The 15,113-nt window shown below is 44.1% G+C and overlaps 1 protein-coding gene across 22 annotated transcripts in view; it reads right to left on the reverse strand.

Annotated features, from left to right (window-relative positions):
• Nucleotides 1-15,113, reverse strand: part of MADD (MAP kinase activating death domain) — a 160,657-nt gene that overhangs the window by 103,385 nt on the left and 42,159 nt on the right. For 12 of the 22 annotated variants that reach the window (XM_019519251.1, XM_019519247.1, XM_019519253.1 and 9 more), the window contains 11 exons: nt 14,393-15,007; nt 12,550-12,853; nt 11,764-11,895; nt 10,404-10,517; nt 9,579-9,659; nt 6,940-7,118; nt 5,341-5,576; nt 4,771-4,927; nt 2,753-2,856; nt 1,998-2,191; nt 484-764 (listed from right to left, as the gene is read on the reverse strand). In XM_019519251.1, the coding sequence (XP_019374796.1) occupies nt 484-764; nt 1,998-2,191; nt 2,753-2,856; nt 4,771-4,927; nt 5,341-5,576; nt 6,940-7,118; nt 9,579-9,659; nt 10,404-10,517; nt 11,764-11,895; nt 12,550-12,853; nt 14,393-15,007 (2,397 nt within the window). Of the gene's footprint in view, nt 1-483; nt 765-1,997; nt 2,192-2,752; nt 2,857-4,770; nt 4,928-5,340; nt 5,577-6,939; nt 7,119-7,880; nt 7,938-9,578; nt 9,660-10,403; nt 10,518-11,763; nt 11,896-12,549; nt 12,854-14,392; nt 15,008-15,113 lie in introns of all 22 variants that reach the window. The other 10 variants (XM_019519243.1, XM_019519244.1, XM_019519249.1 and 7 more) reach the window with 1 other exon arrangement.

A 15,113-nucleotide genomic window follows, 5' to 3' on the forward strand; every position in this document is an offset into this window, starting at 1 on the left:
GCCAGCTAAAACTCATGCACCACTAAAACATGATCTCAGGTACCACCCTGCCTTGCCTTCTGCCATACCACAACAATGTTGCCATGAAAGGATTAAAAACAAGTAAGATAAGGTATCCTTGTTCAAGCTTCCATTATTTTCCAGGACCTCTGAACTCTTTATGTTTTTATAAATTCACCCACCATTGTGGCATCCAATCACCCTGCATGTTGTTTCACAGGAGCCAGGATTCATACTGGCAGTTCTTTGGAGATTTCTAGGAACCAGGCACTACCAGCAGGTGACATCTGCAGCACTTTTTGAAGTTAACAATCCTGTCAGTCCCCCAAATTTAAACAAAAATAAGCCTAAAAAAGGTACTGGCATTTGTGAACTGCAGCTACTGAGCACCAATTGGAGGAGAACATTAAGATATCTGAGCTATACAAGATTTCTGAGTAAAAAGTTAAGCACCAAAGCATTTTAATTAGCAAACAATCTCACCGGTTCCCATTAAGATTCTGGTTGAATCTTGGAGTGTAGCTCTCCTCCTGTTCTTCCTCCTCCTCCTCCGTAGGGAAGCCATACTGAGGTTCAAAATATGGATTGTCATATTCTCGCTTCTTCACCACTCCATCTGTATAGCTCAGGCTACCAGCAGGGCTTTCATTCTCACGGCGTTCCAGGTTTATCTTGGGAAAATTCTGTTGCAGTGGCAAGGTGGGAAGGTGGTTTGAAAATCCAGCAACCATCTTCTCCTCCATTTCTGCTGAATCTGCCGACTCCTGTGTACCAATCAAATCACCAATTTGTTTACCAATTTTTATTTCCTGCTCTTTCTTAGATTACTATAGACTCAGCTGAGGGAGGATAGGTTTAGGTTAGATATTAGGAAGAACTACTTCACGGTAAGGGTGACCAGAGCCTGGAATAGGCTGCCCAGAGAGGTGGTGCTCTCACCTTCCCTGGAAATCCTCAAGAGGAGACTGGACAGACACCTGGCTGGGGTCTTATGACCCCTGCCACCCCCAGTGCTCCTTCCTGCCCATGGCAGGGGGTCGGACTAGATGATCTGTCTAGGTTCCTTCCAACTCATTGATTCTATGATTCAGGAGTCCTTCCCCCCTCTTCCATGGAAAGTCTGATCTTTTTAGACTAAGGGGAAAAAAAGCTCTCAGTCCTTCCCTGGATCAGTATTGTCACCACTCTGTTATGTCTCTCTCCCCTCCCTAAGCTGAAAAACTCAGAGTTGCACATGTGTAAAACCAGTTACTAATTTCAGGGGGACTGTTCCAGGGTTATGTAGAGGGACACTTTTACAACCTTACTTTTATGTCTTATTAGCTGAGAAATCAATCCGACTGCACCACAAGGTTATTAAAAGTTTTGCATTTGTCCCTTGATCCTCAGACTCACTGTTTCCCAGACATGCTCCCAGTTTGTATCCACAGTTCCACCCCCTCACTGGGAGCAAAAAGCTATACCATTTATGTGAATTCACTCTGTGCCTGTAACACTTCCTGCAACAGCCCTTCCAACTCACAGAAGTGAACTCCAGGATATTTGGCACTTCCACTGTCTACAGATCTGATCAGATTTTAATTTTCAAAGCCTTCCAGACCCCTGTAATAGCTTCACTCAGTACAAACCCACCCCTGAATTATTTTGAGGCTTTTTGGGTTTGTTTTTTTTAATAATCAGATTATTAAAGATCTCATTGGTATTTATCTAGCAAATATAAGTACATAAGCTGTCCAATGTGGATTATTCATCAAATTACTCTCATTAAGGTACATGCTCTAGTGTACCAAAAAAAAATCTTTTCCTTGTAACATACAGTGCCCAGGTCTTATCAAAGAAGAGGATGGAAACTTCATCTACCTCACAGCACATCTAGCAGGAGTCATCCCTCACCCTTACACAGAAACGACTATGATCCCATTCCTATACTCTTTCCTCCTCCAGATTCTAACCCTTTGGGTGCCTCAGCTTAGGAGTGTAATGGTCCTATCACACACATGATTCACCCCATGGATGACTGTGCTGGGGCTGCTACTGGCTGTAGTGCTGGAACTTGAGCGAGGCTGGTTGTTGTCCTGGGAGTTCTCACTGTCCAGCGCCTGTTCATCTAGATCTCCTGAATACTCCTGGAAGTCATCAAACTCCACTTCACTAGCATCACCAAGAGCTGCATGCGTCAGGGGATCAACATCTGGAAACAGAAAATGGCATTAAAGACCATTCACAACTCCAACCTCTTGCCCATCAGGCTGAGTCACTGACAGAGAAAGGCTGCTTAATACTTTACTGTAAAACATGACAAAACTATGTAAGACTTCTTCAAAACCAAAAATATATATATATTTCTGGTGACCTTGCCAGAACTCATAAAGAATTAATTTTTGTCTCCCTACCAGAAGTGGTTCCTTCAAACCATGACTGATTGATGACTGGGAGTTGAGATGCTTATACTAGTATTACCCATGCTGTACCTCTTTTGTGGATGACACTTTAGCTTCCAGAACTATCAAACCAGCTGCATTCACCAGTAACAAATTCTTGCCATCCTTTTCCTACTGTCCTTTCAGAGCATTGTTTGCAGAAAAGGGAAATAGGTTTTTCTCCTGAAGGTGCCTGAAGGGCAGACCATAACATTCCTGCTTCTCATTCTCATTAAATGACTCAGAAGAAGCATCTCTCCCAAAACAAAGGTGAACTAGGGAGGGAGGGTGCACACTGACCTAATGACACTACAGCTCAGAAAATTACTCACTTGGGGTATCACCATTAATGTCACATTTCATCATCTCACTGACAAAGTCACCGAGGGAGGAGTAGGAGGAGCTTGAGTCGTCATAATCCACGCTGTCACTGCCACTACCACGAGAGAGAGAGAGAGGGATAGAGAGAGCGAGCCTTAGCACTGCTTCTGAGTGTCTGTCCAAGTCCCATGTCACACTGATCCCCACGCGTGAGCCACAGTTGTCTAGCTGGCATCAATCTGGGACTGAGGTCTGACTTCTAATTCAGGGCATATTTGATAATTAAGGAGTAGGCAAAAAACAATTTGGGAAGTGCTGGACTAGGTTGAGCACAAGTCATCAGGGCTCTCAAAGAGGAGGGAAAAAGAAGCAGTAAGTGTGAAGGAATCAGCAAGCACAAGCAAAAGAGCTTTCTTTTTAGACTAACAGAAAAGCCAGCACTGTCTGTGCATTTGGTCTGTCCCCTGGGCTTATATGTAAAAAAAGTCCCTGTCCTAAGGCTCTGCAGGCTCAGAGGCAAACAACAGAGCAGACAAAACCCTCTGAGGTAGAGGCAGAACCACCAAAAAAAATATGAACTGCAGTTATTTATATTTTATTAAATATATGAATGAAAATAGTGGTAGATTAACACTAACAAACCTCACAGAACTGTATCACAATGTAATGCCTCACTCTAGGCTGAGCTTTCCAGTACCAATGTGATAACCAGCATCTAGCCACTACCCACTAATGAAATCTGCAATGATGACGTTTGAGAGTTTAACTCAGAGTCAACTTTCAATGTGCAGTTTTCCTTTTCTGATGCCTTTCCCCCCCAAAAAATGTGTAAATGCAAACAGCCCAGGTGAAAGAAGCAAAAGGGAAGAAGGCAGAGAGAAGAGCATGGAAGAAAGAAGTACAGGTAGTCCTCAACTTACAATGTTTCAAGTTATAACATTTCGCACTTACAATGTTTATAAATTTACACCATTTCAACTTTATGACATCAGTTTCAACTTACAACACTTGATCTGACGTGACGCCACACCAGTGAACAAGTTCGCTGCGTCACATCTCCCTGGAGAGCATCTGGCCAAACTTCCTTGGACACTTTCTTTAAGAAAGCAGACAAGACTCCAGAAAAACCTGCAACCAAGACTCCTGAGAAGACTCCAGCCAAGAACCCTTCAAAAAGTTCAGCAAAGTCACCTCAAAGAAGTCCTTCCAAATCAATATGATTGCTATTTACAATATAAATACATTAATGTAGCTATATTACCTCAACTATACTTGATGAAGTACAAAATTCTGGGGTATTTTTGGTGAAAATAGGGTATCGGGCCTTGGTTCAGGAACCAATCCCCCATTTATAACCTTGTTTCTTATGAGTAAATTGGTTCCGAGTTACAACATTTCAATTTAAGACATAGTATTCAAGAACCAATTGTGTCGTAAGTCTGAGGACTGCCTGTACTGAAGTGCAGGTGTAGCACAGATAGCAAGAGGAAGCAAGAAAAGACAGAGGCAGGAGTGATGTTAAATAAAAACTAAAAAGAGAAGATAAAGAGCTTATACAAGAGAGCTAGCAAAGGGATCCAAGGCTGCTGTGATACAGAGCATTAAAGGAGGAAAATTACTAGCAATGTTTTCCACAGGCTAAAGAGACAATAAAGAATTGGACAAATTCTTGGAGGAAAGGGGAATCGGTAGCTGCTGAGCACAGGAGTTAGGGACACAGCCCCTGAATTAGAACTTCCTAAACCTTAAATACTGGAGGCTGAAAGTGAGAAGAGCGGTGGAAAAAAAAACTCTAGTCATACCCAGTTCACACTCCCTTTTACCATCCACTTTCTGCCACCGTGTGACACAGGATGCTGGACTAGATGGATCTATATATAGTCTGACCCAGTAAATGGCAATTCTTATGTGCTTGTGAGGAAGTCTGGGAAATCAGAAGAGTAGTATGAGACAGAAAACAAGGAGATGACTAGAATATCCAAAAGTGACCATTAATAAGCAGTTGAATCATGTCATGTTCTCCACTAACCTGTCATCAGTTGGGTCTGAGTCTGTTTCCTTCTCTGTGGGGACACACAATGCTTCAGCCAGCTGGGAATTGCTGTCATAGACACGATAATGGATTGGCTGCAGCTGATGTGCATACCATTTTGGTTTGTCACCAATCAGGGCTGGATCAAACATGTCTGCACAAAAACACAAGGAGGGAGTGTTAACTGGATTTATTCAACAGTATCATGGCAGCCTGCTGACCCCAGTCACAGTGAGGTCACACTGAGCTATGCACAGCACAAATAAATTTAAAAAAAAAGAAGAAAAAAAAAGTCCCTGCCCTGAGGAGTTTACAGTCTGCAGACAGAGAAGAAAAACAGGTGAAAAACAAGGAAATGACTGGAAAGGGAAGAATGACAACTGTGACAACAACACAAGAAAAATACACAAGGCACTGGGAAAAGCACATCCTAGTTCAAGGAGTTGTATTTGAAGGGAAGAATCCTTCAAAGGAAGCATTAGAATCCACAGCTGGAACAGCATGGTGGCTACCCAATTTCTTCCCCATCAGAAGTTTTGGCATTCGGCAGACAGGAGCAGGACTTACTATTGTGGATCCTTTGAAAGGCGTAGTTAGTAGGATTGAGTGACCATTCTCCAAAATATTCCACTGCTTGTGTCCGGGACAGTTTGTCTGCAAAAGGAGTTTGCTTTGGTCTGGAAGCAAGAAAGGAATTGGCCTGAAAGGCCACCACTGGCCGGGGGAAGAGACGAAGAGTGCGAGTATGCATCTGGAAACCCTGCAACACGTTTGCAGAATTGAAGAACCTCACCATAGCAACCCTATGAAGAAAACAGATGGGGAATAAAACTACAGGAGAGAGGACAAAAGAGGGCCTCAAAGTCTCACCCAAATGACAATATTCCCCAGTAAAAGCATCTTCTGGGAAGGAAAAGGTAATCCCATGCAAAAATGACTGCCCCTGGGGAACAGCACTGTCTCAAGAAACTACTTTGTTTTAAATGCTCTTTTTTCACTCCAACATTTTTTGGATCCCTCAATACACATGGCTGCCATGAAGCAACATCCTCCTTTGCAACAGCTGACAGAGATTGCTATCAACTGGCCAGACCTCTTGGGTTATATTTCTTAGGCCCCCTCTACATGTTACAGGTACTGCACAGCTAACTGTGTGATTACTTCGGAACCAGCTACACATGAAAAGTACTTATCACACAATAAAAAGCTCCAACCAGTAATAAAGTTAGACCTTGAAAATGTGTATGAACTCCACAGCTGGTTGCTATTCAACTTTAATTTGCACACATAGCAGGGTCTCCCCTGCAGCTGGGAGCCCTGTAAGCTGTGGGCTCCCAGCCACAGGGATGCACCTTGCCCAGCCAGACCTGCTAGTCCCACAGTTGTTGGGACCAGAGTTCGCTCTAAGCTATATGGCATGCACGGCCACGAGGGTGCACTCATGCCATGCTGTCAGGTATGCCTGCGTGGCCGCACACACCACACAGCTTAGAGGGAATGCTGGTTGGGACTCTCAGCCTAGCAGCTGCAGACTCTGGATCCCAGCAACACCCCACAACTGCCAGGACAGGACAGGGAGCACCTCAGTTGAGGGGGCTGCAGCCACAAGAACTTGATTCTTGCTGGCACAGGAGAGCCTAGGATTGGGCTCAGTCTGCACCTGCAATAAGTCACCTTGGGATCTAATGCACAGTCCCACAATTGTGCCTCCTGCCACACACATGTGGCATGGCAGGAGGTGTGATTGCGTAGCTCACACATTAGATCCAATCACGCCTTTACCTACACGTGTAAACAGGGCCTTAGAGTAAATACAACTGTGTGGAAAGTAGCAAATGCAAATGTGTACAATTTAACCTGAATTCACATTGTTAAGCTGTGGAAATCCAAGGAGAGAAACTGAACTGGGGGGAAAAACAGGTAAAAAAAAGGCAAGAAGGCCTGAAAGGTAGCAACCAAAGGACATGGTCATTCTATCCATCCACTCGGGCAACTTGACACAAACTTCAAGGTAGCCACTGCCTCATTGTTTTTGTTTGTAGAGTTACTTCTAGCTGTCAGCATTTAGTTGAAAGAGAGACAGGCTTGCACCTCAGAAATCCCTGCACTCCATCCCAAGTGCAAAACCTCTGGAGATATCACACTAGTGTTCCAGCTCAGCCTCACCTGGTAGCCACGTCCACAGAGTCCACATCATTACCATAGATCAGAGGGTTGAACTCCGTGGAAGGAGTAGACTGCAGGTCATTCTGTGGTCTTCCCAGAAGAAGTGTCATTTCTTGTCCCTCATGGAACTTCTCTAGGTTAAGAATGGGCTGGGTATTCAGACTCATGCTGGCCAAAGCCTGAGAAATAACAAGTCACACCTACAGTCAGCATGAAACCACTTTTCATGCACTAATATTGTGCATACAGCTGCACTGCCTCCTGGGCAATCACAACAAGTTGTACCAGGCTTTAGCATGCTTCCAGGAACATGTCTCACACCATCCTCTGCCCCTATGCTCAGCCAAGAAAGAGAACCCTATGCTGGTCTCTGAGCCCTGCTTTTGCTAAACTGACTCAACAGTTCCCTCGCTAATGGCACAGTCCTGGAGATGGGCTCAGGCTGCTGACCGGCTAATAACAATAAACACAGATGTCTCCAAGAGTCCAAAACCTGCCAGGTTCATGAGTGTGTAGTACTCTGGATCCCAGCAGCTTGACAAATAGTTATTCCTATCTGCACCTGAGAGCCATCTCCAGTCTTCAGAAATATCCTCCTTGGGCCTGAACAGTGCCATAGTATTATTGTGTCCAGCACCTCAGCAGTTAGCTATCAGAGTCCAGTATCCTAGGACAATGCATGGGTATCTACACAGTCATACCCCTACAAAGCTAAAGCCATCCCAACCCCTGAGAGTGTCATCCAAGTCTTAATAATTGAAATGCACTTTCAGGAAGTTAAACCTTTGCAACCAAGGGAGTCCCCCATTTCCCTCTCTGCCCCATGAGTCTCCTTCCTCTAGCCTCCCTTTGATTATTTCCAAAAGTCAATAGGAAAAAAAACACAGAGAAAAGGAATAAAATGGAAAGTTGAGGGGGAAAAAAGAGTAAAATAAAAGAACCTTGTTGTCAGGCGTGAGCAGCTGTTGCTGAGTGATTGCAGTCATGCTAACCAGACACTGGAGGCAAGATGGAAGATCACATGACAACACCAGCAGCCAATCAGAGCCAACACGAACACATGACCACAGAGAGACAGATGGAGAAAAAAAAAATTCTATTACTACCAAATATCACAGATGAGAAAGGAAATAAAAGGGACCACAAACGGGCACAATTCCTGAGAGAGGCCAAACTGTTCCACCCCAGACCTTTCTCCTCTGAAAATGAGGGCACTTCAGTCCACTGGCTGCCAGAGATCTTTTAATGAAAGCTTAAAATCCAGGGTCCCAGGTGCTATGCATGGACACTTAAAACCCTAGTGCTCTATGTCAGATGTTAGCCTCAGTGTCCTAGGGGAAAGTTTCTCTGCTATGTCTCAGCTGGTAGTCAACCTTCTCCCTCTTCCTCCCCAGCGGTTACCTTGGAGTGGGGAGATGAATTCTGAATTTGGTGGAGTTTTTTACTACCCCCTGATGGAAGTTAACAAAGAAATGTCATATTCTGTTATACTAAAGTTCAACTTCATCCTGGTATGTGGGAGTTTTGATGAATAGCCCCCTGAACTACAAGAAAAAATAAGCAGATTGTGGGGTCGCAAATGTAATTTTTACTGTTGGATCATTTTCTGGTGATGTCCAAAGGATACCAAGTTTTCTACTGTTCTATATATATAGGGCAAAAAGAGAGAGAAAAATAGCAGCTCTCATCAGGTTTACAACACACTTTACCTGTAGGTACTGCATGCAGCATGCAGAGGGGGGAAAAAGAAGAAGAGAAAAGAAAAGAGATAAAACCTGCTTCACTGGATCATCCAGTCATGACCCAAGCTAATTAATGGTTTACCAGGATGTCAGAGGTGGGACTGAGACCTCAGACATAGATAATGGAAAAAGAGGAAACAAGGAGAACCAAAAAGAGAAAAACAGGGTTAATTTGGAGCCTAAAGCCTACACAGAGTCTATAATGGAGGGACTGCAACCTTCTACATTAGTAAAAAAAAGATGCAGGAAAACCGGTCCCAACCCATAGCAACTCTAATAGGTTGTGTGTGGTATCTCAGACCATGTCTCAAAAGGTACCCCCTAACTGGACCTATAAAGTCCCCCGGAGATTTCTCTACTTCCTTACTAGCTTACTCCTTTGAAGGGCAGAGGTAACAAGCAACGTCTTAGAGATCAGTATCCATGTCACCCACAAAGCAGAAGGGGAAAAGAAACCGCAAAAGAGAAAACTAATTAAGTAAATGAAGGTGAATTATTCTGAGTAGACTCAGAAAGGTTTCTGCAAATGAAAGGACTATGTCAGGCTTGGGGCACTTCAGAGACAGCAAAGTTACCAAAGGAGCCATATGGCCTTTGGGCCTCTAGAGAGTATATCCCTGCAGCTTTGTTACTCATCTTTCCATACTGACAAAATATGCCAGAGCAGGAGTGATCTTCCAGCAGTCCTGCTTTCTGTATTCATGGTCAGTCTAAAAATTACCCATCACAATTATACACAGCTGCCCACTTTGAGCACGTTTTGTTCTAGGACAAGTGCTATCCACAGCCACCCTCTTACTCAGGTTGGGAAGCCAATATTTCAATGATCTGACAGCACCTGCTGAGTTTCACTGGAACTTACTCCTCTCCCCACCAGCCTCCTAGTGCCCTGCTTACCTGTTTCAGGTGCTTTTTCAGCTCTGATGCCTCTGGCTCTGGTAGAATTGGCAACATTTCTGCATTTGTTGGAACAATGACCTGGAATTAAACAGCAAAACAAATCCCACTAGTATCCACAACCAGAGTAGACTCCCTTGGCCTTACCAGACATACTAGAGACCAAGGCATAAAGGATTAGACACTGAGATGGCATCAGCACTTTGATTTTCACTCCCTGGGGTTATTGTTTAATGGAGGAGTAACTTTACCCTTTATAACACAAAACAAAAAGTTTAACCAGGAGTTTCCTACCCTTCAAAATCCTGTTTATTAGAGGCTGTTACCTGCATTTCCCTTGAAACAGCATTACTACTACCACACTCCAGACTGGCATATGCTGTCCCCTTTAAATTGCCACACCACATGCTACTGAAGCCCTCTTACTAGACCTAGTTCTATTCACCCCACTTATGAATTGAGAGAAGATATAAAAAAATAGGATCAAATCCACCAAGCAATGTGCTTTCATAGCTTCTTTCCTGATTCATTCTACCTCTGCACTTCCCCACAAAGCATGTGACTGCTCGAGTTTAAGCTATCCTGTAAACTACAGAATCTCATAATGAAATAAGATGAATACTATTTTTTAAAGTAATTTTCAACTCAAATGGAGAGACTAGTCTGGGGGCAGGGCTGAGGACAGGCATCATAAAAGCAGAGAGGCAGAAGGCAGCCTGATTTCAGCCACATGCGCACTTGTGCCTCTGCACCTTATTTCTCAAATCCACCATGGAACTGTGATCTATCATCAAAACTACAGGTCTCTGAGCAGGGATCACTTACCTTATTGGTGTCCAAGTCAACCAGCCACACATCATCAGGCATTTTAAAGTCTAGTTTGTAAAGAAAGAAGCTGGCTGGAACTCCAATGATGTACGGTGTGGGAGCCAGGAGTAACTGGAGAGGAGACACATGCATTAACAAAAGCAAGATCTGTATTGGTAACTCCTCCCACTGCCACCACCCTACATCCTAAATACATTAACTACAATCTGATCAGTTACTACAGCCTGTAACCATCCCACACATCATCCAAGGGACAGGTAATAAAAAGGACAAAGCCCAAAACTCCTGAAGCAGGAGGAAAACATCTTTCCCAAGGACAAATCAAAATGAATGAGCTTTCCCTTGGCTATGTAACCAAACTCTTGGGAGAAGGATTTAACAGAAGCCCAACAGCTTGCTGTACTTGTCACAGGTCCAAAGGAAAAGATGTTCACAGCAAAGCTCAAGCTAGAGTAAGAACAAGTCAGACAGGTATAAACAAAAGCACAAATGCAGAGTGAATCAATTTTGTACCCCTCCAGAAAGAAAGCCATTTAAAAAAGAAACCCCCACAAAAAACTATCTGGGTTTCTAGGTTGATAGCTTTCCTAAGGCAGCACAAGCAATGGAGAAGAATTTTCAAATTTGCACTGAAAAACTACAGAGAGATTCAAGTTGCCTTCAATAGCAGAAGGTAGAGAGAAGAACACTCACATCAACAAAGAGATAAGATGGGGAAAGATAAAAATTACATTGAGTTGCTTAAAATATGCGGCAGAGTAAGACTAGTGACTTGGAGGTGACAGGGTCTTTTGTTCCTTAAATCCCCAGTCAACCCTAGCTGGAAACAGTTCTTGGGACAGAAGAACTGTGAGAGCAGCTGCAGAACAGCAATAGAATCAACAAAGTAACCTGACTGCTGCCTCTCCAAGGCTATAATGATGGGCTCCTGCAGGAAGTCTGCTGCCAACAGAACCAACTCTGAGGAAGGAATTGCAGATCATACTGTTTACTGAATGGGAATTTTTGACAAGATCTTAAAAAAGGGACCCTGTGCCTATTTCTGAATAGTCACTGGATAAGGGTACTGATTTGCTCATGTCCTTTACAAGGCGTCCTTCCTCTCCTCCCTTAACAGTGCAGCTGGTCAGTGGCTTCTGTTGTAAATGGGACTGTTTTAAATGGAACTCTGTTAGCAGTTCGAGAAATGATTTGGGATTAAAAACGCTATGTAATGCAAAACTACAATTCACAGTCATGTGGGATTGACAATACATAAACATTGCCCCTGCGCAGAGGAGGGTTCAAGAAGAAAATTACAGCCCTCTTTGCCGAACACAACTTTTGCAGTAAGGGCAAGTGAGAAAATACGATGTACCTGCTCTGCAGAAGCCATGCAAGTGGGCAGCAGTGGAATTACTGGGAACATGTACTCTAGTGGATAGATCATAGCCACAAATGCCATCACAGACATGGAGAGAGCATTATAATCTCGGGATTGCAGCACAACCTGTGGCCAAGAAAACACGTTAGTACCACAGTCATCACTCTTCCAGGCCTTAAAGGATCTCAGGGTCCACAAAAAACTACACCCTGGTCCAATATTTCCACTGGGATATCAGAGTTGCTGCTCTGCCTCCCTGTTGTTTGGCAATGATGAAATGTCACGACCCAGTACCAGCAAAATAAGCTTCTTAAACCAGTGGTTTTCAACCTTTTTAGACTTGACGCACACCCTGGAAAATGCCAGCTCTTAGTTTTCATTCAATTTTTGAATGTTGCAAAGAACTCAGAAAGACCTGCACCATTTTTTCAACACTGTGGATTCCTATTTGAACTCTCTGTGCTTATCTTGTGAATTATGTTTGCATACCTAACAATGCTGACAATGTGTGGCACCCCCTCAGCATCCCTGAAAGGATGTCAAGGCACGCCAGGCTAAAAATCACCATCTTAAAGACTCTGCACAGACAACGAAACCCTCCCACACTGGAATCTCAAGTATGGCCCAACCCTGGTTCCCATTCAGAAACTGTTCCCTACAACCATACTATTTACCTCTTCATAGTTAGGTTCCTGATGAGCTTTGATTTGGAGTTGGGTTAGTATAATCTCCTGCAAGAGACATGCCTGGAAACAAAAACCAGTTTTTCATTCCTCTCACCTTATGCTCCAGAAGGATACAGGACAGCACCTGCAAACAGGCCTCCACACCCAGTAGTTCCAAAGGTAGATGCAATGGGAAGTCCACCAAGGTGAAACGGGATGGATCAGGGAGGGCAAAGGTCAAGGCTGGTTGCAACTCATGTGGCAAGACTTCCACATCCACCCGCTTTTGACCAGCAATGGGTACAGGTGAGCGGAGCAGCCGGTAAATCCAGGCTTCTATCTCACGGAGATCATGTAGCAGTGCACTGGACTTCTCCTCCACCAGGAGAGAGCCGGTGAAAATTCGCCACATGGTATCCCTGTGCAGCAAGACAAAAATTAAGTGAATCTCATTAATGCAGTCTGGAGCTGCTCCACAAACTCTTGAAAATCTCCTCCATGGCAGACAACAATGTATCTAGCTCTTACTGGTCAGCCAGGGAAAGGGAAGAGATGTTAAAGCAGAGATAATAGGAACATAAACCCTCTGATTACAGTAAGAGCCACAGCTATAACAGCTTGGTCTGGTAACTTATCAGCTAAACAGGGCCCAAACCCACCAAAGAAACCCCAGAACAATAACCCCTTGTTGCAAGGGACTCCACCCCAACACAGCATTAGGAAACTGAGTCACTGGAGGTCACACTACCAAAGTCCTAATGCTTACAAATATTTTTTCTTCTTAAGAACGTGGGAATTCTGCTAACCTGGCAAATTCCAGTTTAGTTAATAACATAATAGCTTGCAAAATACCCTCAGCAATTTCTATTTGATCTAATATTCTTTTTTAATTTCCTGTCCTAAACTGTTGAATAACTGGGGGCTGCTAAGCAACTGAAGAGTCCCACAGCAGAGGTGGCCACATTTCAGATGTGAAAACCAATTGGTGCAGGTGCTCCTTGGCACGTAAGAGAAATGGGTATCCAGTAACAGAAATATTCCTATTCTCTGGCCCTTTTGTGATGCTCCCATTTACAAAAGTATTCAAACAACATTTCCAGCTTGGAGATCTGAAAGTCACTCTTGCTTATTAAATCTCCTGAGCAACAGGGCTCACAGTCTGAGACCTAATCTAAGCACCTCTTTCACAGCTGCACACTTGGCATCAAAATATTCCCTTCCCTAAGATGTAGTCTATATTTCCTCTTTTTGCTGACATACTGGAAAAGAGCAATCTCTTTCTGGTCATTAAGTACTGTGAACTAAACACAACACAGAAACAGTCATATAAAACACTTTTGCCCCTCCTGCTCTCTAATGTGATAGCTTGGTCTACACATCTAAAACCACAGCATGAGATGGCAGAAGAGGAGTTTAGATTGCTGCTAAAAAAATCTTTGGTCTCTCTTCGCCATTCCCACTCCCAAAGTTGTTTCCCCTCTAAATGACCATTTAATGCCCACTATTTTATTTCACAAGCATCAGCTACACTGCCCCTCCCCTACCTAAGTTGAAATTTGTTATTTCTTAGCTATGTTTCTAACTGATGAGGATATCAATCCTGGCATGCATCACTGGCACTCAGATAATAAAGGAACAGTGTCAATGATGAGATTTAAAAAGGACATATCATGTTTTAAGTTACTAACAGGATGTGGCATAACATAGGTACTTCACATAGGCAGACGTTAAAATCAGATCAGGTTACTGAAACAGAGAGCAAAAAAGGTTAGCAAAAAGAAATGTAAAGCATTCCCTTTGTCCAGCAATTCTGAATTAGAACAGTTATGTCTGACAGCTACCTGCATCCATCCCTCACCTCCCTGTCACACAAACACACATCAAGATCTTCTGCAGCAGAAGCTAAGGCAGGGACACAGCCCTTGGACACAGGAAAATTCCTAACTCTCCCCACATACCTCTGCACTCCTCGAGGGATGCCTAGCTTCTTGCCCAGCAGCCTCTCACTGCAGCAGTCCACCAGCCTTTTCATGGTGTACAGACACTCACGGAACGTGGAGAAAAAGGGGTAGTGGCTGAGGATGCACAGGGAGGTCAGGGTGCTGTTCCGGGAGCGGTGAGTGCCTTTGGTCAAACGCTTACTGCGTGGAGACCGGTTCACATCTGGAGTAGACTCTGTGCTTGGTGCCTGCAGCGAAGAGCCACCCTCTGAACTCTCATTGCCCACTTCTTCTTGGGCGACAGAAGTGTCCCCAGCCTTGGGGGCTTTCTGTCCATCCCGAATTCGATGCCCACCAGTGCCTTCTCCCTTCTCCTTGGGCAATCGCTTCTGGAAGGAGCGGTAAAAGTTGACACATATCCCATAGCGAATGACACCTGTATCCTTGTCTGTGAGTGTGAAGACAAAGGAGGTGTCATCACGCAGACTCATGCGTTTCTGCCGTACACTTAGACATCCCTCTGGTTGGCAGAAGAACACCACATCAGGGGGCAAGGGAAAATCCACATGGTCCTCTAGCGGGTAACGTCGGAGCAATTCAGGGGTCTGGGCAACACTGTCACTGCTCGGCTGCCTACAAAGAGCAAAACCATACAACGATTAATCACAGCATAAACTTTGGCCATCTCACATGCAACCTGTGCATATTCCCAAGTCCAGTTTCAACCCCCTGTTCTCTC

Source organism: Gavialis gangeticus, unplaced genomic scaffold (genome assembly GCF_001723915.1).
Source record: "Gavialis gangeticus isolate Ggan-Ray unplaced genomic scaffold, GavGan_comp1, whole genome shotgun sequence".
Classification (NCBI taxonomy): Eukaryota; Metazoa; Chordata; order Crocodylia; family Gavialidae; genus Gavialis; species Gavialis gangeticus.